This window comes from Moschus berezovskii, chromosome 21 (assembly GCF_049115385.1).
Source record: "Moschus berezovskii isolate FMDL1 chromosome 21, NW_MosBer_1.0, whole genome shotgun sequence".
NCBI classification, from domain to species: Eukaryota; Metazoa; Chordata; class Mammalia; order Artiodactyla; family Moschidae; genus Moschus; species Moschus berezovskii.
This window is the reverse complement of record NC_142480.1, coordinates 47,962,744-47,986,637: the sequence shown is the minus strand read 5'-3', so window position 1 is coordinate 47,986,637 and position 23,894 is coordinate 47,962,744. Positions and strand designations below refer to the sequence as shown.

The following is a 23,894-nucleotide window of genomic DNA, read 5'->3' as shown; positions in this document are numbered from 1 at the left end:
GTGCCTGGGATTCTCCAGGCAAGAATACCGGAGTGGGTTGTCATTTCCTTCTCCAGGGGGTCTTCCCAACCCAGGGATTGAACCCAGGCCTCCTGCATTGCAGGCGGGTGCTATACTGTCTGCTTTACTGCCCCTCATGTCAGTAGCTTACAGCTAAATTCAACAGAAGCAGCTTAGAAAATGTTTATTTGCTCTTCTGAAGATCTGAGAAAACTTTGTTCAGGTGGCTTAAATCACTCCACAGTACTAATATGCCATGAAGAACATCCTAAATAGACAGAAAAAATACCCTTATTTGTAAACTAGAATTTACCATTCAATTCAATGAACATTTCTAGAATGCCTGTGAGTTGCCAGGAAACAAACAGAAGAGCAGCCTAGGTGACAGGGAGAACAAGCCAGATCAGCCCCTCATCCATTACCACCTTGAAAGAAAGTGAAAGTGATAGCCGCTCAGTTGTGTCCCACTCTTTGCGACCCCATGGACTATAGCTTGCCAGGCTCCTCTGTCCATGAGATTCTCCAGGCAAGAATACTGAAGTAGGTTGCCATTTCCTTCCCCAGGGGATCTTTCTGACCAGGGATTGAAACTGGGTCTCCTACACTGCAGGCAGATTCTTTACCATCTGAGCCACCAGGAAAGCCTCCATCACTTTAGTTAAACCTAAGTCAAAAAACAATCCACATTATAATGGATCTTTTGATTTATCCCCCTGTGCACTGCTTTTCAGCTCCTTTTCTGGCTCTTCCTCTTCTGCCTGCAACCCTAATGGTCCCAGAGTTTCTATGGCCTCACAGTCTTTCAGCCCACATCTGCCTGCATTGCTCTCAAAAGCACATGATGGGGAGAACAGGCTCGGTATCGTGGGTACCATGTAGAGTGGGAGTGGGGTGGGAGGCTGGAGGGAGGTTCCAGGTGCAGCCACTTTGGGAAGAGCACCCGAGGAGACTCTGAGAGGCAGCCCCCTCCTCCGCCCTCCGTGCTTGCCATGCTCAGTCCCATCCACGCCTTTGGCTCCATCCATCACCCACAGTCCAGTAACTCGTGAATCCATACTTCCAGCTCCCCACAGTTCTCATGAACTCCAAGCCCGCCCTTCCCACTGCCTCACTCAGCTTCTCCTCCCAAGGCATCCCAAACTCTACCTCCAACCCCACTCGTCACGCTGCCTCTCATCTCCTCCTCGTGTTCCAGTCCATCATAAGTAACGGGGGGCGCCCTCCACCCAGGTGTTCAGGTGGAGGTGTCAGTCACCCTGGGCTGTTCTCGCTCCCCAAGTCCCTGCGGCTCTGTGGAGGAGAATCCTTCCTCCCCACTCCTGCCCCAGTCCACCCACAAGGGACTCCTGTTCCTTCTCAGTTCAGATAACATTAGAGGGGAAGGCCTCAGTCACCGAGAACGTTCTGCCCTTCTGTTGACGAGACAGGACATCTGTGGCCCGTTTCCCTGCACATGGGTGGGGTCAGTGAGCCTTAGAAACCCCACACGAGACCCACCCTGTCTCTTCCCCGGGCTCCCTAGTCATGGCTGCATGGCCCGGTTCTTCTTTTGGCTTCCTGTTCCCATGCGGGAAGGGCACCTGGGGCAGGGCTCAGGAACTGCGGCAGGGCTCAGGAGCAGCCTGGGGCGCCAGGCTCTCTCTTCTCCTCTGGAACCCCGTTTTCTACTGGGGCTGTGGGGCTGGCCCGTGGTCGTCCATGCAGGATGGGTTGGCAGGGTTCCTGAACTCTAGGTCTGCTTAGTAGAACCCACACTCACTGAGACAGGTGTCAGGGCTGGATTTAATATATAAAACCAGTCACCATTTGGTTCCTTCTAGTTTCTTAACCATGTCTTCACCATCGCTCAACTTCCTCTTGCCCTTTGGCTTCCAATGACGTCCTGCTAGAAAACATGTGCACGTCACACATGAAGGGAGGTACGGGAACGAGATCTTTTTTGGTCTTTGTGTGTATGAAGATGCCTTCCTGTTTCCCTCAGCACACGAGTGACAAATGGGAGATGGGTAGAATTCTGAAGTCTGACTCTTTCCCCCTTAAAACTTTAAAAACTTGCATTCCCTTTGAGATGGAAATCTTTAATGGGTGTTAGGTAAAAACTGGAGAAGGCAGTGACACCCCACTCCAGTACTCTTGCCTGGAAAATCCCATGGACGGAGGAGCCTGGTGGGCTGCAGTCCATGGGGTTGCACAGAGTCGGACACAACTGAAGTGACTTAGCAGCAGCAGCAGCAGGTAAAAACTGGGTTTAGTGATCAAGTAAGATTTGGAAACTCTGGGTTAAAGCTTCTTAACTGCCAGGTTTCTCTAATATAAAACTGTGAAGCTTCCAGAGGAGACAGAGTTCAACATTTCTCAAATAAAACAGTTTTCGAAGAAACAGTTTTGTCCTATAAACCAATGTTCTAACATTTTCATCTCCTTGTATGAACAGAACCAAAGCAAGGCCTGCTCCAAAGAGGAAAGCCACTCCTAGCTTTAGTGGATCTCAAGACGTGTCATCATGATCATTCATTCTAGTCTTCCAGATGCAACACACGCTCCAACCTTGCTGGCAATATAAATCAGAAAATTTCTAGACATTTGTTTTTCTCTCTTCCTAAAAACACAGCTCTTTGAGAGGAAGGCACTTCTAAGAGTCTTTAGTGTGTCCTCCTTCTCTTATATGTATGACCCTCAGGTCTGAGATCATATGACAAATAAATATGTAAATTTATGTTAATAGTTTGGAAACTCAACAGGATGGTGTCTGGGGTACACGTCTGCTCCGCTGAGGAGTGAGAAGGGCTGCTGAGGACACAAGCAGCTGCAGGAAGGCGGGAGGGCCTCTCCTCTGAGTTCTCAAGTCCAGATCCCCAGTCGGGGACCAGTCAGTGCCTTGCCTCTGTCCTGAGTGTGGCCTGGACCGGAGCTCAGCTGGGCAGTGCCCTGGTCTCTGCCTGTGGTGGCCCCATGCCCATGGCAGAGCTCAGAGCACACTGCGCCGGCCTTCTCTATGACCATGGCCGCCCACCGAAGGAGGAATACCCTGGTGCCGGCGTGCTGCTGCTTGTGTCTGCCCACACTGTTAACAGTGTTCATTGTATTTACAATCACTGTATCATGAGACCGACCTCTTCTTAAGCCAGTGTACCCGCCATCTAAAATAATACCCAAGCCAAGAAACAGTTAGAATAAGAAATTCTGGGTACACGTTTTCTCTTTGTTCCAACAAAGATTCAAACCACTGTTAATCCTTTCAAATGATAAAACTTCATTCAGGAGGTAACAGACTGGTGAGAAAGGCAACCATTTTAAGCAAATTATCTCAAAATAAAATGAATGTAGGCCATGAAAGGAAAGATGGCACTGCAGCCCTCTTCTCCATCTTTTCTACATATTTTAATATCTTCAACACAAAATCATTCTACTTTTACATTTTACTAGGAGCTTAAAACTTTGGCCACCTGATATGAAGATCCGACTACTGGAAAAGACCCTGATGCTGGGAAAGACTGAGGGCATGAGGAGAAGGGGGTGACAGAGGATGAGATGGTTGGATGGCTTCATCAACACAATGGACATGAGTCTGAGTAAACTCCAGGAGAGAGTGAAAGATAGGGAAGCCTGGCGTGCTGTAGTTGATGGGTTGCAAAGAGTCAGACATGACTTAGGGACTGAACACAGGAGCTTAAGGTCCCTCGATTCCTCAAAGGAGACTCACTGCTTATTCATGGGCAGACCTACACTAAAGAACTATTCTGAGTCAGCAGATGTCCAGTCCTGGGACCCCCGTTAAGTGCTGAAGAGAGAGACGTCTCATAGTCTGTGAATCAGATGTGTGCTGTCTGATGAAAAACTCTAAGCCATCCATATATTTACTTGGTTCCTGCTTCTCCTCCCCTTAGGAGGTGATCTGCTTTGCAGCTGCTCTCATGAGTTGACCCGGATACATGGTCAAGTTATAGAGCCTATGACTTACTGCCTGAAAGGAGAGAGTTGCCTGCACACACAGTGAAGTCTCCCTCTCTGGCACTTTGCACAAGCTATTCCCTCTGCCTGAAACATTCCCTCCAGTGGTGTCTTCCTCTCTGTCACTTAAAACCACCTGAAATTATTTTGCTTTGATAATTTTTTTAACCTGTTTGCGGTCTGACATCGCCCACTCAGGAAGGCAGGGACCACCACTGTCTCTCTCACCACTGAGTCCCCAGCGCTTAGAACAGTACCTGTGCAGAGAAGGGGTTCTGTGAAAATACCTGTTCAATAAATAAAAACACTGTCCTCTCACATGTTACCTATCCTTCAAGCCTCAGGTTTTCCTCCAGGATGCCTTCTCTAACCCCCCAGGACTGGTTCAGGCTGTGCAACGCTGAGTTTGCACAGCCTCCAGGCGGTGGCACCTGCAGTCGCCACACTGAGTCTCTCCCGCTAGATTGTGAGCAACTAGAGGGCAGAAGTACGTGATTGTTTGCCATTACATCCACACAGTGTAAATGGTGCCTGACATGAACTGTTTTTAAGTGAATGAACATTTTTCTCTGTTGCTTTTCCTCAATCTCCTCCTCTTCCAGATATTCTTCTAGTTTAAAAAGCTATGAGAGCTTCCCTGGTGGTCTAGTAGAATCCACTTTGTAATGCAGAGGACACTGGTTCGATTCCTGGTCTGGGAAGATCCCACATGCTGCAGGGCAACTAAGCCCATGTGTCACAACTACTGGATCCCGTGTGCCTAGAGCCTGTGCTTTGCAACAAGAAAAGCCACTGCAAGGAGAAGGCTGTGCACTGCGACTAGACAGGAGCACCTACTTGCTGTAACTAGAGAAAGCCCGCACAGCCAAAGGAAAAAAAGCTATGAGACAGCTGTATTTAAAATGAGTAACCAACAGGGACCTACTGAACAACACAGGGAACTCTGCTCAGTGTTATATGGCAGCCTGGATGGAAGTGGGGTTGGGGGTAGAATGCGTACATGTATATGTATGGCTGAGTCCCTGCACTGTCCCCCTGAAACTATCACAACATTGCTTGCTCACTGGCTATAGCTCAATACAAAATAAAAAGTTAAAAAAAACAATAGCTGTGAGGAGGACTTCCCTGGTAGTCAAGGTTAAGATTGCATACTTCCACTGCAAGGGGGGCAGGTTCAATCCCTGGTGGGGGAATTTGAGATCGCGCAAGTAGCAAGGTGCAGCCAAAATAAAATAAAAATTTTATATGCAGATATTTAGACTATACTTGCTGTAAAAAAGATCTGAGGTAGCCATAAATATATCTATATGTATTAAAATATTTAGAGAGAACATCTATGAGAGAAAGAGGGAACTGAGAAATTAGGAAAAGATATAATGTTAGTCACATCAAGCAAAGAAATACACTGTCTTTTACTAGAAAATTCCAAGCAATTTAGACAACGGTTCAATGGACAACCACCTACACGTGTGTGAATTTGCTGAAGAACCACCACCTCCATTCTCATTTCCCTTTTGCATTTCTATGTAAAAGTTATGATACATTCCAGAAAGGAATTTGAGGGATGTGTTGGTGGTTAAATGGTAGAATTCCCACCTCACAGAAAGGAAAGGGAAAAAATCAGTTATCATTTTCACCTGCTCTGATAATGGTCACATGATATCAGAAGTCAAGGTATCTTGGTGGACTTGGGTGGGGAGTCCCTGGGTGGGGAGAGGGGAGAAGTAAACATCCATTTGGGTCCTTATCCTCACCTCAGATTGATAAAAAACTGCAAGAAGCCTGAGGGCTAGACAAGCAGTTGGAGTTCCTCTGTGTCCCCACACCTCCTCCACTGGGGTCTCTCCTGAGTGTGGTCCTGGGGGCGACTAAGCACTGGAGCAAGAAGGGGGCCCAGACTGGGGGGTCGGTCAGCTTGACGTGGGGCTGAATCTGGGCCCTTCAAGCCTCAGCTGTGGAATTTGGGGCAAGTAACTTTGACACTCAAGTTTCCTTACTGGGAAATGGGGGTTAAAAAAGCAACTGCCCAGTAAATTTTGAGTTCATCTAAATGATTATGAATTGCCTAGCACAGTGCCTGGCATGAGTAGGTGCTCGGTAAACACGAGAGCCCTGCCCCCACTTCCTGCTTTCTAGGCTGCCGAAGCCAACCCTACCGTCACTGCCAGGAACCCAGCTCTGCAGCAAGACTCACCCTGCCTCTCCTGCCTCCCCCCAGCCCTGCGGGTGAGAAGAACGAGGGCAGAGTGCAGACTCTCCTGGAATACTTACCTGTCTCCTCTCCCGCAAATCTCAGCTCAGGCCTGTTTCCCAAAGCCCTGGGAACACTGCTGGACCCCCAGACTACGCCCTGCTCTAGCCTGATAAATAAAATTGTCCGATGAGTTCACAACCTCCTTTTCTGTCTTCCTACTTCACAGCATAGGATTTGGTGTGAACAAATATCACTATGCAAGATTCTCCTAAATACCAGCTTCGTATTTTAGTTGTCACTGATTGAGTCTGAAATTCCCTAAATAGAAAATTATATAAAAATTTCTTTCGCAAGTTCTAGCAGCAGGTCAGTGTGTGAACAGAAATAAACATAAATCACCTATCTGCAGACACACCTAAAATGTGTCTGTTTTAGTGTGACCGACTAAATCTAACCTAGTTTAAAGTCAGGGTTAATTCTGATTTTGTCAATGTCTGAAGAAAATGCTGAGAAGGCCTTGCAATGGGGCTGAATGACAGGCTGTTTATGTACAGTTACTTCATTAGATGGAACTTTATTGACACTTTCATAAAGTAAACAACTCCAGGGATCCTTTCAATTTTTAGGTGCAGAAATATTTCTAGTTCCCAACTCACTTAGGTTTATTGCTTCTATTCATCAGATGAAACGAAGATTTGGAGGCCAAAGGGAAATTACTGGGAAAATAAATCCTGAAACATTTTCAAACATTTCAAAACTTATCCTCTCCTCAGACAATGAAAAAGGATATCTGTCGTCCCGGCTTGTCCCCGGATCGTCGGTGAAGGGGGTGGAAGCGAGTCCGGGACGGCCTCTCCACCAGCCCGTGGTGGCGGGTCCCTCGCACACTGTCAGCTGGGTGGAACGCCGGCTGCAGAGAGAATGAAGAAGAGTTGGTTGGCCTGTGACCGTGACACTGCCACTTGCCACCAAGAACAACAACTCTTAGCAACAACAGATGACAAGACTGACTTTATAGTTTTACTGGTGTCTGTGACTCTGCCTTGAGTCAAGGTGAATCAAATGCAGCATGGAGCTGTGTCTGCATAATTATAGAATAATTTAAAATAGTCTTGGGACTCCCTAGTGGTCCAGTGCTTAAGACTGAGTTCCAAATGCAGGGGGCTGGGGTTTGATCCCTGCTCAAGGAACTAGATCCCGCATGTCACAGCTAAGACCCAGCACAGCCAAATAAAAAAATAAATTAAATATTTAAAAAAATAAATGAGTCTTTAGTGTGTAAAGATGGGAGTTGAAAGAATGACTTTTTAAACACTGTCACAATTTGGAGACTACAAATTTATACACAGAATCCCAGTAACAAGGAGGTATGCGTGAAATGAAAAAAAGGTATGCTTAAGACAGAAACGAAGTGGGTACCTATGGCATCCGACATGCAGAAACACAGACACAGCATCCAGAGAAAAATGGGGTACCCTATGGACTGGGGGGGGTTTCCCTGGTGGCTCAGAGGTTAAAGCGTCTGCCTCCAATGCGGGAGACCCGGGTTCAATCCCTGGGTCCAGAAGATCCCCTAGAGAAGGAAACGGTAACCCACTCCAGTATTCTTGCCTGGAGAATCCCATGGACGGAGAAGCCTGGTAGGCTACAGTCCACGGGGTCACATAGAGTCGGACACGACTGAGTGACGGAACGGAACGGATGGACTGGGGACTACTGGCTTACACACTGCCTTTTTTAAAATTCTGATTGACTCAGCAATGTTTAAAAACTTTTGGGGCTTCTAGTGAAAAGTCTGAACGTTTTAGCCACACTGGTCCCAACTTTCCACATGGCAATGGGAACTAAAATTGAGAGTAACTGTTCTCTGCAAGCGGGACACCAGACCACTTTTATGACTTCTTACGTTAGACGTCTGAGTTTGTGACTCCGAGTCAAGGAGAAAAAAAAGAATAGTACCTGAATACTAATGGGAAACACGCAACCCACCATACCCCAAATGGCACAAATGAAAATATAAACAGATTCAAGATAAAGTCATGGTCAATAAATCCAAAGTACTTTGTTAAGGCAGGCTTGGAGTATATTCTTTACATTTTTGAGTCTGGCATCATAAAACGCAAAGCTTTTTGATTGGCAAAAACCAAATCCTAGGCTGCACCATGATATCGTACATAATGGGGCAATGTGTATATAATATTGCACCAGAGATGATTGTGAAATACATGAAAACAGATTTTCTTTCATGTAAATGGAATCATATGTCAAAGAGCTAGCTTATTATGAAAAGAACCCTATGATGGAGTATGTCTTTCTAGGGGAGTTCCTTTTAGTTAAGAACTAGCCGCTCATTTTGCTGTTAAACATACGGATTTTCATATATTGGATTTGGGAATGACTCCTATTTCTCCCAAGGGGGCTGATGAAATATTGGGGCTGTTTTAGTTGAACAGCTCTTTTACAATCCAAATTTATCAACACTTAAAATAAAAAGATCTTCCTGAGGAACACCTGTGGTACTGGAAGAAAAATATCCATTGCTATAGGCAAGATGGCTGTTGAGCTCAGAAGAGAGAGTGTGCTACTGTAGGAATAAGAAACTGAAACACCTTTGTTCATCAAGAGGCTTAATACCCAGCCTGCACTTTATCAGAAGCTGTTCACAAGACAGACATAATTTTAAGAGATGGATGACTTTGTTCCAGGACTAAAGAAAACAGGTTTCTCTGGTGATAAATCACACGAATGAGAAATGTTCTTGAAAACAACATTTTCATCTAGGAGTCTTAGAGCGTAACTCCTGCCAGACTGGACTCCCAGAGGCCAGCGAATAGAGGGGGCATGGAGGGTCTTTAGAAAGGGGTCCAAGGGAATTTCCCTGACAGTCCAGTGGTTAAGACTTTAACCACTGCAGGGGGTGCAGGTTTGATCCCTGGTCAGGGAACTAAGATCCTGCATGTCAGGCGGCATGGCCAGAACATTAAATTTAAAAGATGATCCAAAACACAGAAAGCTCTTGGAATGTCTTCCAGGTTTCCTATTACACATATATTTTCTATTTACACTTGCCTCTTTTGACTTAACCCCTGTTGGCCCAGATCCTGTATTATTACTTGGATTCAGTGTGTGTTTGGTGGGATAATCTCTGCCTACATTTGATAATTTCTTCTCTTCCTCCCTGTGGCACAAGTTCAAGTCTCTGCCTGAGCCAGCACAGGTCTCACTGCAGGCCCCCAGGCACTAGAAAACAGATGGAAATGGACCCTGTGGCAGCAGTGTCCTTGCTGGCAGCTGAGAGAACTGAACTCAGGGGTGCCAGCATCAACAGCCTGACAGTGAAGTTTAGCACTAGGAGACTCAACAGGAACACAAACAGCCAAGGGGTAGCCAGAGAATTCTGTTTTGCATTGTGACTGAATTGCCAAGGGCTGCGCACAGAGAGGAATGACCGAGTGGTAACCCAAGGCAGGGCAAAGGTAGCCTCTGGGCTTATGTCTCCAAATCTGAGAAAGGGTAGACGGGTAGAGTGCAGCCTGAACACCAAGGTTCCACAAACCTTAATAGTAGAGGGCAATGAAACGGGGGTACGAGAGTCAGGGTGGTTCCTGAGTTGGCAAGCAGGAAGCTGTAGGCGAGCCTTACTTAGTTGCTGTGGTTGGACTTTAGGCGTGCATGCCTGCTCAGGGCTCATTCGTGTCCAATTCTTTTGTGTGTGGCCCGCCATGGGATCCTCTGTCCATGGGATTTCATAGGCAAGGATACTAGAATGGGTTGCCATTCCCTCCTCCAGGGAATCTTTCAGACCCAGGGATTGAACCAGCATTGCCTGCATTGCAGGCAGATTCTTTACCTGTTGAGCCATCGGGGAAGCCCTTGAACTTTGTGAGGAGGAAACATTTAAAGGGGTTCAAGGTACTACTGGGAATTGAGTGTCCACATGCAGAGATTCCTGGTCTCAGATTCTCCCCACTCTGTAGGACTGCATGCTCCTGACTGTCCCTGAAAATATCTCTACGTGGACAGCAAACTGGTTCAGGTTTGCAGGCATTAGGGTAGTTGATGGGGTGGAGGTGACATGGCTAATGCTGATGCCAGAACTCTTTCTGGGATGAAACAGGACACGTGGATTTGCCAAAAGCAGCAGCACTGTGGACTTGCAGGCCAATGTTAGACAGCACCGCACTCTCCGGGTTCTCCCCACAAGGACTGAGACCTCAGGCAGGCACCACCTGCTGCCAGCCACTGCACATCACCTCAGCCTGGGGTGAATGGCTGAGCCTGGCAATCTTTTCCTAGAGGAGGAAGATTACTTCCTCTAGTTAGGCACTGCTGATCTATCAACGTGACCTACATTTGCATTTGTTCTTTGAGCAGATGCACAACACTGTCGGCGTATCATTAAGTTTGTGGTTAATTAGAAACCCCAGATCTTTCTCACATTACTAAGAAACCTCAAGCAGATTCCTACAAAGCCCATGTTTAGTCGTGAAGTGAGCTGAAGTCTGAGAACTGGAGAGTTGCTTACTGCCAACTCAAGGAGATGATCATTATTAAAGGTATACATGCTATAGTATATTATGTGTATGTCAATGACCAAGACATTTTTCCTTGTAACAAAATCAATTCTATCTTACAGCTATATTTCTATACAGTGTTCTTAAAAGCAGGAGAAATGTAATTTGCAAATTCTCTTGAGTGAAATATAGATTTCTAAATGCTAGTAGGATGACCAAGTACCTTCTTGCATTGTCAGAAGTTCTGAGTTGTTTTTTTTTAATAGATTTAAAACATTTTAGGGGGACTTCCCGAATAATCCAGTGGCTATGGCCCCACACTGTCAATACAGGCGGCCTGGGTCTGATCCCTGGTCAAGGAACTAGATCCCACGTGCCGCAACTAAGACCCAGTTCAGACAAATAAATATTTTTTTAAAACCGTTAAGAACATTTTAGAAGACTGAGATTAAGCAGACAAATGGTTTCTTTGAACAGTCTGATCCAGAATACCATATCCTCAGTACCCTTGCGAGGGGATGCCCAATCAGTGTTCTCAAACAGGAACAAGTCTACATAGGACAATTCTCAATAGTTTCATTTGTAGATGTTATGACTACAGAGCAAGACAAAAAATAATAAAATTCCTGTAAGAGCAAGAAATGTTTTTCTGGAACACCACTGTCAATACTGGAAATACATACTGACAGGATGCGATGCCATTGTTATTTTACGGTATAAGGACCACGTGCGAGCTTGAAGCAGGGGTCATTTATGTGACCATCTCACCTCTCTCACCAGTGAACCAGGAAGCAAAGAGAGGCTCTTGGGAACAAAACAGAGCCCCCTGGGAGAGTACTCGGGAGGGAGCCCCTCAGGTTCTCCACTGAACCTTACCTGAGCCTCATGAACCAGCCACCTGGCTTCTCAGTGCAGAGCAGGTGAAGACAAGGTGGGGATGAGTACCACAAGGGCACAGTGGCTGCTGGCTTTCCCAAGCGATGAGCAAAGGACCGTTGACCACCACGGAGCCCAGCTCCCTGCTCTCCTTCTACAGCTGGGCAACCGGGATCCAAGGAGAGGAAGTGATTTTTCTCACAGCCATATAGCCCAGCAATCTGAACTTGGAGTTCTGAGACTCCTTTGGGGCTCTCGTCACCTCACCATTTTGCCACCTTTGCTCAGTGGCCCACATATAAGCAGATTATAAGTGGATTTTTGCGGATATATACAGAAAATAATATGTATTTTCTAGAAACGTCCCAAATAAACTTTTATTCAGTTCAGTTCAGTTCAGTCGCTCAGTCGGATCCGACTCTTTGAGATCCCAAAAATCACAGCATGCCAGGCCTCCCTGTCCAACACCAACTCCCAGAGTTCACTCAAACTCACCTCCATCAAGTCGGTGATACCATCCAGCCATCTCATTCTCTGTCGTCCCCTTCTCCTCCTGCCCGCAATCCCTCCCAGCATCAGAGTCTTTTCCAGTGAGTCAACTCCTCGCATGAGGTGGTCAAAGTATTGGAGCTTCAGCCTCAGCATCAGTACGTTCTCATAAACCTACTGAACACCCAAGATCTAACTGCAGAGTAAGAGCCTAGCTGAGATATCTGGCTACCTTGTAGTATAAACAGCATGCCTACATCTTTACACTGGATCCAACAGTTTCATTTGGGGTAGGGGTCTGAACATTTTATAAAAGATAAGCTAGGAGTTCCAAGACTATGTATTGACCAGCCCATGCTCCCTCCTATAGAATTAAAATGCTACCTCAATCATCCCAAACTCCTCTATGTATCTGAGCTCCCATCTGTTTCATCTGTCCTAGCAGACCTACAGGTGGGACAGGAGACTGGGTGGCAGTTTAATAGATCAAGATACTACTGGACATGGTGTGTTACTGCTTGGCCCTGAGGTCACACTTGCTAATTTGCTCAGCAGGCACTCCAGCCTTTCCACAATGCTGGGCAGCTCGTCTTTATTTCTTGGTAAGTACATGAAAGACTGGCCCCTGGTACTGAATAACTTTCTCTGGGGGGAAGAGGGGAGACTTTACCAGGGTAGGGAGTAAGGCAGGTTTCTTGAGCTTGCAGGCTTCTTCTTTACATGCAGGTTAAGTTAATGGAAGATGTTATAGGTTCCCTCTTTTTAAAAGGGTCAGTCTGAACTGAACCAAGGGACAACTGTCATCTCTTGGGAACCCAGCTGGAGCTCATTCCAGCCACAGCCAGGGCCTCCCTTGGTTCTCATGATGAAGGGAGGGAGGGAGGAAGACCAGCCCACAGCAAAGCAGCAGCTTTAAATCCACTGACTCGGGGCTAAATGGAGTGGTTTACTTCTAGCTTAAAATACAAGTGGAATAAAAAGGATTTCATAGCTTGCTTAGAGACTCTATTCAGTTCAGTTCAGTCGCTCAGTCGTGTCCGACTCTTTGCAACCCCATGAATCGCAGCACGCCAGGCCTCCTTGTCCATCACCAACTCCCGGAGTTCACTCAAACTCATGTCCATCGAGTCTGTGATGCCATCCAGCCATCTCATTCTCTGTCGTCCCCTTCTCCTCCTGCCCCCAATCCCTCCCAGCATCAGAGTCTTTTCCAGTGAGTCAACTCTTCGCATGAGGTGGCCAAAGTATTGGAGTTTCAGCTTTAGCATCAGTCCTTCCAATGAACACCCAGGACTGATCTCCTCTATTATATCACCATTAAAAAAAAAAAAAAACCTTAAAGAAAAATTCAAAATACTTTACAAATCTCCAGGATCAGACCCACCAGTGAGTGCCCTGCCAGCCCCCGCTGACCACAGTTCCCCGACCTCTTCCTCTGCCCTCTGCAGCGTCAGAATTGGGCAGGAGCTGGTGCTCAGCCACGCCAGAGGGACAGATTTTGATTCACAAAACTGTAAGGCTCCTAGGTTTGGGCAATAAGGTCGGGCTTTTCTCCCTTTTCTCCCAGAAGTTGGCCAGGGCTACGCTATCTTCAGGCTGGCCTTAGTCCAGTCTTACAGGGTACTCTGACTCTCAGAGTCCCTGAACCACCTGAGTGAGTAGGTTTTATTTTATTAGATGTTAACTAGGCTTATTGTGGTAACCATTTTGTAATATGTACACACAATAAATCATTATGCTGTATACCTTAAACTAGTACAACGCTACATGCCAATTACACCTCAAACACTAAGAAGACTGGTGATAAGTATAAAGGGGCTCATTATTCTACTCTCTACTTTGGGGTATACCTTAAATTTTCAAATAAAAAGTTTAATTTTTTAAAATTAATTTTTTTTTTAATTTTTAAAAATTCAAATTTGACACTATAATAAATTAAGGGTGCCTTTATTAGCTTTAGCCCAATAACTTCTCTGGGCGCTAAGTTGCTTCAGTCGGGTCTGACTCTTTGGAACCCCGTGGACTGTATAGCCTGCCAGGCTCCTCTGTCCATGGGGATTCTCCCGGCAAGAATATCGGAGTGGGTTGCCATGCCCTTCTCCAGGGACCTTCTATAACTTCTACAGACATGCAAAAAAAAGGGATGAAAGCTCAGTGTTTTACCACATGGCCTGCCAAAATTAGTACTAAAGTACTTTTTTTCACATGACTTTAAAGGACAAAATATGTGTATAATAAAGGAACTAGAAAGGTATCCTAAAAGAAAATGTTTCTAGAGGGAATAAAATAATCTGAAATATTTAGTTAGAACAGCACGTGGCAATTCTAAATAAAGCAAATAAAGTTGAGTTTTAAAAAAAAATGTACATCCTGTTTTTGATTTAAAAGAGCCTTGGGTACTTTTCCTCATCTGACCACTTGCTCATGAAGAGGCACATACAGTGTCCTGCTCCTCGTGGTCTCAAAGCCCTTACAGGTCATCAAGCCCACTAAGCAGCACCCTGGCCGTGGGCATTCAGTCCCTGCTGAGAGGGGACCCGATGACCTTCCCAGACAGGCCGCTCCCTTTTCATAGAGCCCTGCTTCTGCTACATCTTCCCTTAGGCTGAGCTATAAACTATCCTTGGGGGAATCTGCCCATTGAGAGGTTTCTAAAAATTCACCATTATAAGGGCACTCTTCTCCATTATAAACCAAACTACCAAAAGTGGAGGGACTGAGCTGTGGGACCAGGTTCTCCATTTAATTTGAGCTAAACCTGCGAATACGTCAGGTTTGCTCATTTGGAGACTCTGGGTTAACATGGTTTGGTGCTCCTTTCCTCACTCATATAAACACTGGCAGGACTCACAAGGAGGAAACCATTTCATCTCACCTACAAGGGCCCCGCTCTGCCTACAGACAGGAGAGAGATAACCGACCACTCAGATGTGAGCTGATGATGGCTGCCGTCCTAAGCAGGACCCCTCCTTTGGTGGGGGACCGTGTACTGACAGCTTCTTGGTTCCCAAAAGTAGGGGAGAGTCTCCCCATCACTTGTGAGGAAGGTGGGCTTTTCCCTAGCTCTGTGACTGGTGAGGTCAGCATGGTCAGCCCTGCCTATGCCAGGTCAGGCGACCTCACTTCCAGGAAGAGGGAGGAAGGGGGAGGGAAGTCCCATTTGGATCCCAGTGTATGGGTGCCTACTCAGTTGTGTCCGACTCTTTTGCGACCCCGTGGAGTGCTGCCCGACAGGCTCCTCTGTCCATAGGATTCTCCAGGGAAGCATACTGGAGTGGGTTGCCATGCCTTCCTCCAGGGGATCTTCTCAACCCAGGGATCAAAACCGCAGATTCTTTATGATAACAGAGAGACTGAAAAGTCACAGAATTAACTGTCAGGGGGTAAGCCTCAGCTGGGAAGCAAACAACCAGGGGGTGACTTTGCCCCTGTCAGGATTACGACTGCTCTCTTTCTCCTTTCTCTTCCCTATAAACCAGCTTTGCAGCTGTGCTATTGTGATTTTTAACCAGGAAAATACATTTGGTCTTCCTTCTCATTTCTGGCACACAGCTCTTAGAGCCTTTGGAATTTCCTAAGGGCTGACAGCGGCACAGGTGTCTTTTGCTGTTAATCAGGTGACTTTTGGAGCATACCTAAGGGTAGGTGCTGGCTGTCAAGAGAACCCACTCTGTGATCAGGAGGTTGAAACTTTCAGTGTCCCCACCCCCACCACCAGAAAGGGGAAAGGGACTGGAAATTGAATCAATCACTAACAGTCAATGATGTCATCAGTTAGTCTTCTGCAATGAAGTCTCCATAGAAACCCAAGAGGATGGGGTTTGGAGAACTTCCTGGTTGGTGAACACTGGAGATTTGAAGAGAGTGGTATTCTCTGAAGAGGGCCTGGAAGCTCTGTACCCTTTCCCACCTTCCTTGCCCTACACCTCTCTTACATCTGGATGTTCATCTGTGTCCTTTATCATATTATTTTATAATAAACTGGTAAGTGTAAGTAAATGTTTCCCTGAGTTCTATGAGATGCTCTATCACATTCATTGAATCCAAAGGAGGGGGAGGTCATGGAAACCTCTGATTTCCAGCCAAGTTGGATAAAAGTTATAGGTAACTCCAAGACTGAGACTTGCAGCTGGTATCTAAAGTGTAGAGGGCAGCAGTCTTACAGGACCGAGTCCTTTATCTCTGGGAAGATGGTGTCATAACTGGGTTGAATGGTAAGAGATGAGCCTGTGGATGCCAGGAATCCCCTGCTGTCCATGGTGGAATTGGATGCAGAACCTTTAATAGCCCACTCAGTCAAACTGTGGATTGTACGGGCCAGGACATGCCAGTCCAGGGCACAGTCCTTTTCCCTGAACCATAATATAGGACTGTCCAATTCCCCAGGACTGCTGGTCTCCAGTGGGGAAGAGCAGAGAAAAAGCAAACACTCACCACTCACAGGCATAAAGCTTGCTTCTTGGAGGTTCTCAGACACAGCAGGACAGAGAGCCATAAAAAACTAAGAAAGTTCAGTCTCTGGCGGAACCATTACTTTTTAGAACAACCAACCAGCTTAGATCATATAATTTGGATAAATAATACATTTAAATTCTTAAAAGCTTGACAGTGAAGAGACAACCTCCAACTCTTGCTCACCTGTCTCCATCTCCTACCTCCCAGTGGGTAACCAGATTTATTAGTTTCTGTAACTCTGTCCAAATACTGATTATATATGTACAGTAAATACAAATATATATTATTTCTACTACATTTTTTTACACAAATGGTAGCATACTAATACACTATTCTATACCTTGCTTTCTAACTTAATTGTCAATTCAATTTCTAAACCTGATTCCAATTTTTAGAAATTCTTTCTCGAAATTCTCAAGATATAAAAATAGCCAAACTGGGACTTTCCTGGTGGTCCAGTGGTTTAGAATTTGCCTACCAATGCAAGAGACATGGGTTCAATCCCTGGTCCGGGAAGATCCCACGTGCCTTGGAGCAACTAAGCCCGTGTGTCACAACGACTCAGCCAGTGCTCTAGAGCCCAGGCTCCACAACAGGAGAAGTCACTACAATGAGAAGCCCGTCACCACAACTAGAGAACAGCCCCTGCTCTCCTCAACTCAAAAAAGCCCATGCGCAGCAACAAAGAAAGACCCAGTGCACCATAAATAGATAGAGTTTTAAAAAATAGCCAAACAAAAATATCAGAAAACTCAACAACAACAACAAAAAAACACAAGAGAGAACATATACCAATACTGTAACTGGATTACTCTCTTCTGAACAGTTCACGCTGGCCAGTTTTGCTCAGTCCTTCTATCCATCTCAGGATTACCGGTCCTCCAAGCCTAGGGTCACTACCCTCTCACCCTTGACTGCCTCCCTCTCACCTGCATTTCATCACAGCCAAGCCTCTCCCATGGGGGGTGGGGTTGGGCTTGAAACAGAACTTGCTACTCTATTCTCCTCTCATCCTTGTCTCTTCCCTTCTCCACAGCCAAGCTTCCTGACAGAGTCGCCTCGACCACCACCTCAACTCCGACTCCCCCACCTCAGCCCCCAATCCCCTACCTCAGCCCCCAACCCCTCCCCACTGAAGCTTCTCTCCCCAAGATAACCATAGACTTTCCCTGTTACTAACTCCAGTTGGACTTTTTTAGCTGTTAAATTACTTGACCTCTTAGAGGTATCTGAGATGACTGACAATTCACTCTCTTTTGAAGACGTTCTTCCCTGGTATCTACGACTTTATGCTCTCCTGTTTTCTTCCTACCACTGTGGGTGCTTCTTTCCAGGCTTCTATGCTAACTCCCCTGATGCTGGGAAAGACTAAGGGACGGAGGAGAAGGGGGTAACAGAGGATGAGATGGTTGGATGGCATCACCAACTCAACAGACAGGAGTTTGAGAAAATTCAGGGAAATAGTGAAGGACAGGGAAACCTAACAAGTTGCAGTCCATGGGATCGCCAAGAGTCGGACACAACTTAGAGACCAAACAACAACATGCCAACTCCTGAACTCCCTGATCATCCTGTAAGTGCTGGCCTTCCTCAGGGCTCTGTCATATAATCCTGTATCTCCAACATAGACTTCTCACCAAAGCTTCAGACTTGTAGTCTGACAGCTCACTGGACAACTCTTCTAGGACTACCTGGCTGGTACTTCAAACTCAGCATGTGCGGAGGCAAATCTGTCCTTTTCCTCCCATTCCAGCTCTATCTCATGTGTTTCAAATGTCTGGGGATGGCACTCCCCCAGGGCTGAGCCCTGGAAGTCTGGGGTCCTCTTTGAAGACTTCCTCCCAGCCTCTCCCCATCCCAGGCATCACCAAGTCTGGTCACTGACCTTGCAGACACTTCCCAAACCTACTCCTCACTTTCTCATCCACCCACTCCTCAGAGTCACGCAACAGCTTGTCATTGGTCTTTTTGTCTCTGATCTTGTTTCCTTCAACCTAGTTTCCACAATGCAGTCAGAGTAATTTTTCTAAAACACAAATCTGATCACATCATTCAGCTACATAAAACCCGTTAACGACAAGATTTCTTAAAATAGGTACTAATGAGTCGATTTTAAAGTTAAGTTCACCTGGAAAAATACCCATGCAAGGACAGCCTGGAAAAATCCCTGAGAAGAAGCATGGGAGTGAATTAACCCAACTAGAATCTTACAATGTAATACAAAGCTACGGTAATCAGTTAGTATGATTCTGGTGTATGACTAGACACACAAATCAATAAGAAAACAGGCAAGAAATAAACAAATGGGACCTAATTAAAATTAAAAGCTTCTGCACAACAAAGGAAACTATAAGCAAGGTGAAAAGACAGCCTTCAGAATGGGAGAAAATAATAGCAAACGAAGCAACGGACAAAGAATTAATCTCAAAAATAGACAAGCAACTCCTGCAGCTCAATTATAGAAAAATAAATGACCCAATCAAAAAGTGGGCCAAAGAACTAAACATTTCTCCAAAGAAGACATACAGATGGCTTACAAACATATGAAAAGATGCTCAACATCACTCATTATCAGAGAAATGCAAATCAAAACCACAATGAGATACCATTTCACACCAGTCAGAATGGCTGCTATCCAAAAGTCTACAAGCAATAAATGCTAGAGTGGGTGTGGAGAAAAGGGAACCCTCTTGCACTGTTGGTGGGAATGTAGATTAGTACAGCCACCATGGAGAACACTGTGGAGAGTCCTTAAAAAACTGGAAATAGAACTGCCATATGACCCAGCAATCCCACTGCTGGGCATACATACCAAGGAAACCAGAATTGAAAGAGACACATGTACTCCAATGTTCATCGCAGCACTGTTTATAATAGCCAGGACATGGAAGCAACCTAGATGTCCATCAGCAGACGAATAGATAAGAAAGCTGTGGTACATATACACAATGGAATATTCAGTTCAGTTCAGTTCAGTCGCTCAGTCGTGTCCGACTCTCCACGACCCCATGAATCACAGCGCGCCAGGCCTCCCTGTCCATCACCAACTCCCGGAGTTCACTCAAACTCATGTCCACAGAGTCGGTGATGCCATCCAGCCATCTCATTCTCTGTCGTCCCCTTCTCCTCCCACCCCCAAACTTTCCTAGCATCAGAGTCTTTTCCAGTGAGTCAACTCGTCGCATGAGGTGGCCAATGATCTCCTTTAGAATGGACTGGTTGGATCTCCTTCTGTACAAGGGACTCTCAAGAGTCTTCTCCAACATATTACTCAGCCATTAAAAAGAATACATTTGAATCAGTTCTAATGAGGTGGATGAAACTAGAGCCTATTATACAGAGTGAAGTAAGCCAGAAAGAAAAACATAGTATACTAACGCATATATATGGAATTTAGAAAGATGGTAACGATAACCCTGTATACCAGACAGCAAAAGAGACACAGATGTATAGAACAGTCTTTTGGACTCTGTGGGAGAGGGCGAGGGTGGGATGATTTGGGAGAATGGCATTGAAACATGTAAATTATCACATGTGAAACGAATCGCCAGTCCAGGTTCGATGCATGATACAGGGTGCTCGGGGCTGGTGCACTGGGATGACCCAGAGGGATGGGATGGGGAGGGAGGTGGGAGGGGGGTTCAGGATGGGGAACACATGTACACCCATGGCTGATTCATGTCAGTGTATGGCAAAACCAATACAATATTGTAAAGTAAAAAAATTAATTAATTAATTTAAAAAAAAGAATTGACAAAAAAAAGAAAAAAGAACAGGAAGTCTCAAAGTATCATCAGACACAAGTGGGAATTTAGTATCTGATCAAAGCAGTATTTTAAATCAGTGAAGAAAAGATGATTATTCAACAAACAGTGTTGGGACAACTGGATAGGAAACTGAAAAAAATTAAGTCAGATCCACACTGCACACCATACATTAGCATAAGCTCCTAATGGATCAAAGATTTTACAGCTAAAGAGGAAGGAACAAAGTACTAAAAGAACCAAAGAGAAAAAGACTTTTTACAAAACCATAGAAGTCATTGAAAAACATTAAATTTTGATACATAAAAAATGTAAATGTCTGCATGGTTTAAAAAACAATCACAGAAAAAGTCAAAAGACAAATGACAGACTGGGAAAATGTTTACTTTCTTTTTTAATATATAAAGAACTCCTTAAAAAGCAATAAGAAAAAGATCAACCACCCTAAAGAATTAAGGGCAAAAGATGTGAACAGTTTGTTCACAGTATAGATAATACATAATTCATAAACATAGAGGAAAATGTACTGTACTCATAGTAAGAGAAATGTAACTTAAAGGTACACAGAGACATGATTGTTCATCTATAAGACTGACAAAGATCAGTTTGATAAAACACTGAGTTGGGGAGGATGTGGGCAAACAGGCACTTTCATATGTGGCAGGGAGGGATGTAAACTGGTGCAGTTTCTATGGAGGGTGAACTGATACTACCCATCAAAGCTATAAATGCATATACTCCTTGTCCCAGCAATTCCACTCCTAGAAAATTTTTCTTGCAGCTATATTTGCAGGTGTGCAAAATTATATGTGTACAAGGTTATTTGTTGCAACTAAGCCTGTATATTTTCAAAAAGTCTGTAAATAACTTAAATGTTCACCCATGGAGAATTAGTTGAAGACATTTTGATAAATCCATACAATAGAATACTGTGCACTCAAACAAAACAAAGTAAGAGTAAGGATGCTCCTAGTGAGGTATGATGGAAAGATCTCCAATATATTAGTGGAAAATGTAAGGTACAGAAATGTGTATGGTTAGCTACCTTGGGGTGAAGTGGATTCAATACTAAATAAAATGCCTCTGGAAGAATATCAAGTTACAGAAATGTGTATGGCTATTGCTCGTAGGGAGTGAACTGAGTGATTAGGACAGAGATGGAAGGGTTATTTTCATTGCATACTCTTTTGATTATCTTTAATTTTAAACCACATGATTATGAAATACAGGGTTGGCCAAAAAGTTCCTTTGGGTTTTCCTACTACGTCACATGAAAAAACCCAGGTGAACTTTTTGGTCAACCCAATACATATATATTAAAAAACAAACAATTAAAATTAAAAACAAAGAGTATATTATATATTTAGCTACAGCACATTGATATGGAAATGGACAGAGGAAATGGGCAGCCACATCAATGCAACAAAACAGAAAGAACCATATAAAAATAAATCAGTCAAGAATGGAGACAATAGGTTGGACATAGAAGGAAAAGGCTGTCTCAAGGCTCAAGTCAAAATAAATCCCCAAGTAACAACAGTATTAGAATATGGTATGGGTTTTAAGAAAATTGGGTGAATGCTTTAGAAATCTTGACATGATAAAGGTCATTCTAAACATACAAATTATAATACAGACGCGACAAAAATCAATACATGTGTCTCATAACAATTAGAGCAGAAAACTACCAAATAAATAAAAATTACTAAATGAAGAAACTATTCAGAATATATATGGCAGATCATGGTGCACAGACTCTGTGGTGTCTCCTGATGATCACCACAGCCTGGTTCATGCCTTTGTGAAATCCCCTGCCCTGAAATGTGGGCAGAACCTGTGACTTTTTTTAACCACCAGGATATGGCAATGGAGTGATTTTGTTTTGATATTTGAAAGACTCTGTCTTGCAAGCAGAGGTGCTGGAGAGACTCTTCACTGGCCTGGAAGAAATAAGCTGTTGTGAAGTTATTGGCCAAACTGGAGAAGCCCACGTGGCAAGGAAGTGTGGGCAGCCTATAGGAGGCAAGGGGACTCCCCGGCAAGAAACTGGTGCCTCAGTCCGGCAACCACAAGAAAATAAACTGCCAACAGCCCATGGGAGCTGGGAAGTGCCTTCTCGGTTCAGCCTCTAATGAGCCCACAGCCTCCAGCACTGTCTGGTGAGACCCTGAAGCACAGAACCCAGGTTAAGCTGTAACCAGACTTCTGACCCACAGACACTGTTAGATAATAAAATTCCTGTTGTTTTAAGCCACTAAGCTTGTGGTAATTTGTTACACAGCAATAGAAATCTAATACACAAAAAGTCAATTTCCTTAATATGTAATAAATAAGTCTCAAAAACCAATAAAAAGATAGAGTACTCAATAGAAAAACAGGCAAAGGACTTTAGAAACAAAGCATGCAGAACAGGAAATACAAATGGTCAAAGAAGCATAAAGAGACTTTCAACCTGCCTTTTGTGTTATGTCCTTAACAGTTTAGCACAGTGCCAGACAACTAGAGGCTGCTCAGTATTTATTTGCTGAAGGAACGAATAAGTTTCACTCATAATTAAAGGAATGCCAGTTGAAACAACAAGATGCATTTTTACCCATTAGATTGGCAAAGAGTAAAAAAATGGATATTATCTGAATAGACTTTCCTCCAAAGATAATATACAAGTGGCTAATAAGCACATGAAAAGATGCTCAACATCACTTTTCATTAGAGAAATGCAAATCAACTACAATGAGATATCCTCTCACACATATTAGAATGGCTGTTATCAAAACCACAGAAATAACCAGTGCTGGAGAGGATATGGAGAAACAAGAACTCTGCACACTGCTGGTGGGAATGTAACATGGTATAGACAGTATGGAAAACAGTATGGCTATTCCCTCAAATATAAAGCAGAATTACCAGAGGATCCAGAAATCTCACTTTTAAGAGTATATCAGAAAGAACTGAAAGTAGGATTTCGAAGCGATATTTGCATACCCATGATTATAGCAGCATTATTCACAATAGCCAAGATGTAGTAGCAACCTGAATGAATGGGTAAACAGAACATAGAATATACATACAATGGAAAACTATTCAGCCTGTAAAAAGAAGGAAATCTTGGCACATGATACAACATGGATGAACATGGAAGACATTATGCTAAATAAAATAAACCAATTACAAAAGAACAAACACCGTAAGATTTCACTAATATAAGGTACACAAAGTGGTCAAAATCATAGAGAGAGAAAGTAGAATGGTGGTTACCAGGGGCAGAGGGAGGGCAAACAGGGAGTTGTTATTTAATGGAAATAGTTTCTATTTCGCAAGATGAAAAAGTTTTGGCAACTGATTGCACAACAGTGCATACTCGACATTACTGAACTGTATGGCTAAAAATGGTAAAGGTGGTGAAGTATATGTTATTTTTTTTTTATTTTTTAACCACAATTTGTTAAAGCATGTATAGCCTATGGTGCAGACAATACAAAGAAACAGACATTCGGATAATGCTGGTGGGAGCAGAAAGTGTAACTGCCTCTACAGGGACTAAATCAGTAATATCTTCCTTAATTACAAATGTATACATCCTCTTACTCAGCTACTGTACATGGGTATACAGGTATATATTGTACATGTATAGGAACATAACCTATAGGTATC

General features: G+C 44.4%; 1 protein-coding gene across 3 annotated transcripts in view; it reads right to left on the bottom strand.

Annotated features, from left to right (window-relative positions):
• The window catches only part of CRTC3 (CREB regulated transcription coactivator 3), a 103,428-nt gene that overhangs the window by 37,179 nt on the left and 42,355 nt on the right, over positions 1 to 23,894 (bottom strand). For all 3 annotated transcript variants that reach the window (XM_055417867.2, XM_055417866.2, XM_088829608.1), the window contains exon 3: positions 6,936 to 7,055. In XM_055417867.2, the coding sequence (XP_055273842.1) occupies positions 6,936 to 7,055 (120 nt within the window). The remainder of the gene's footprint in view (positions 1 to 6,935; positions 7,056 to 23,894) is intronic.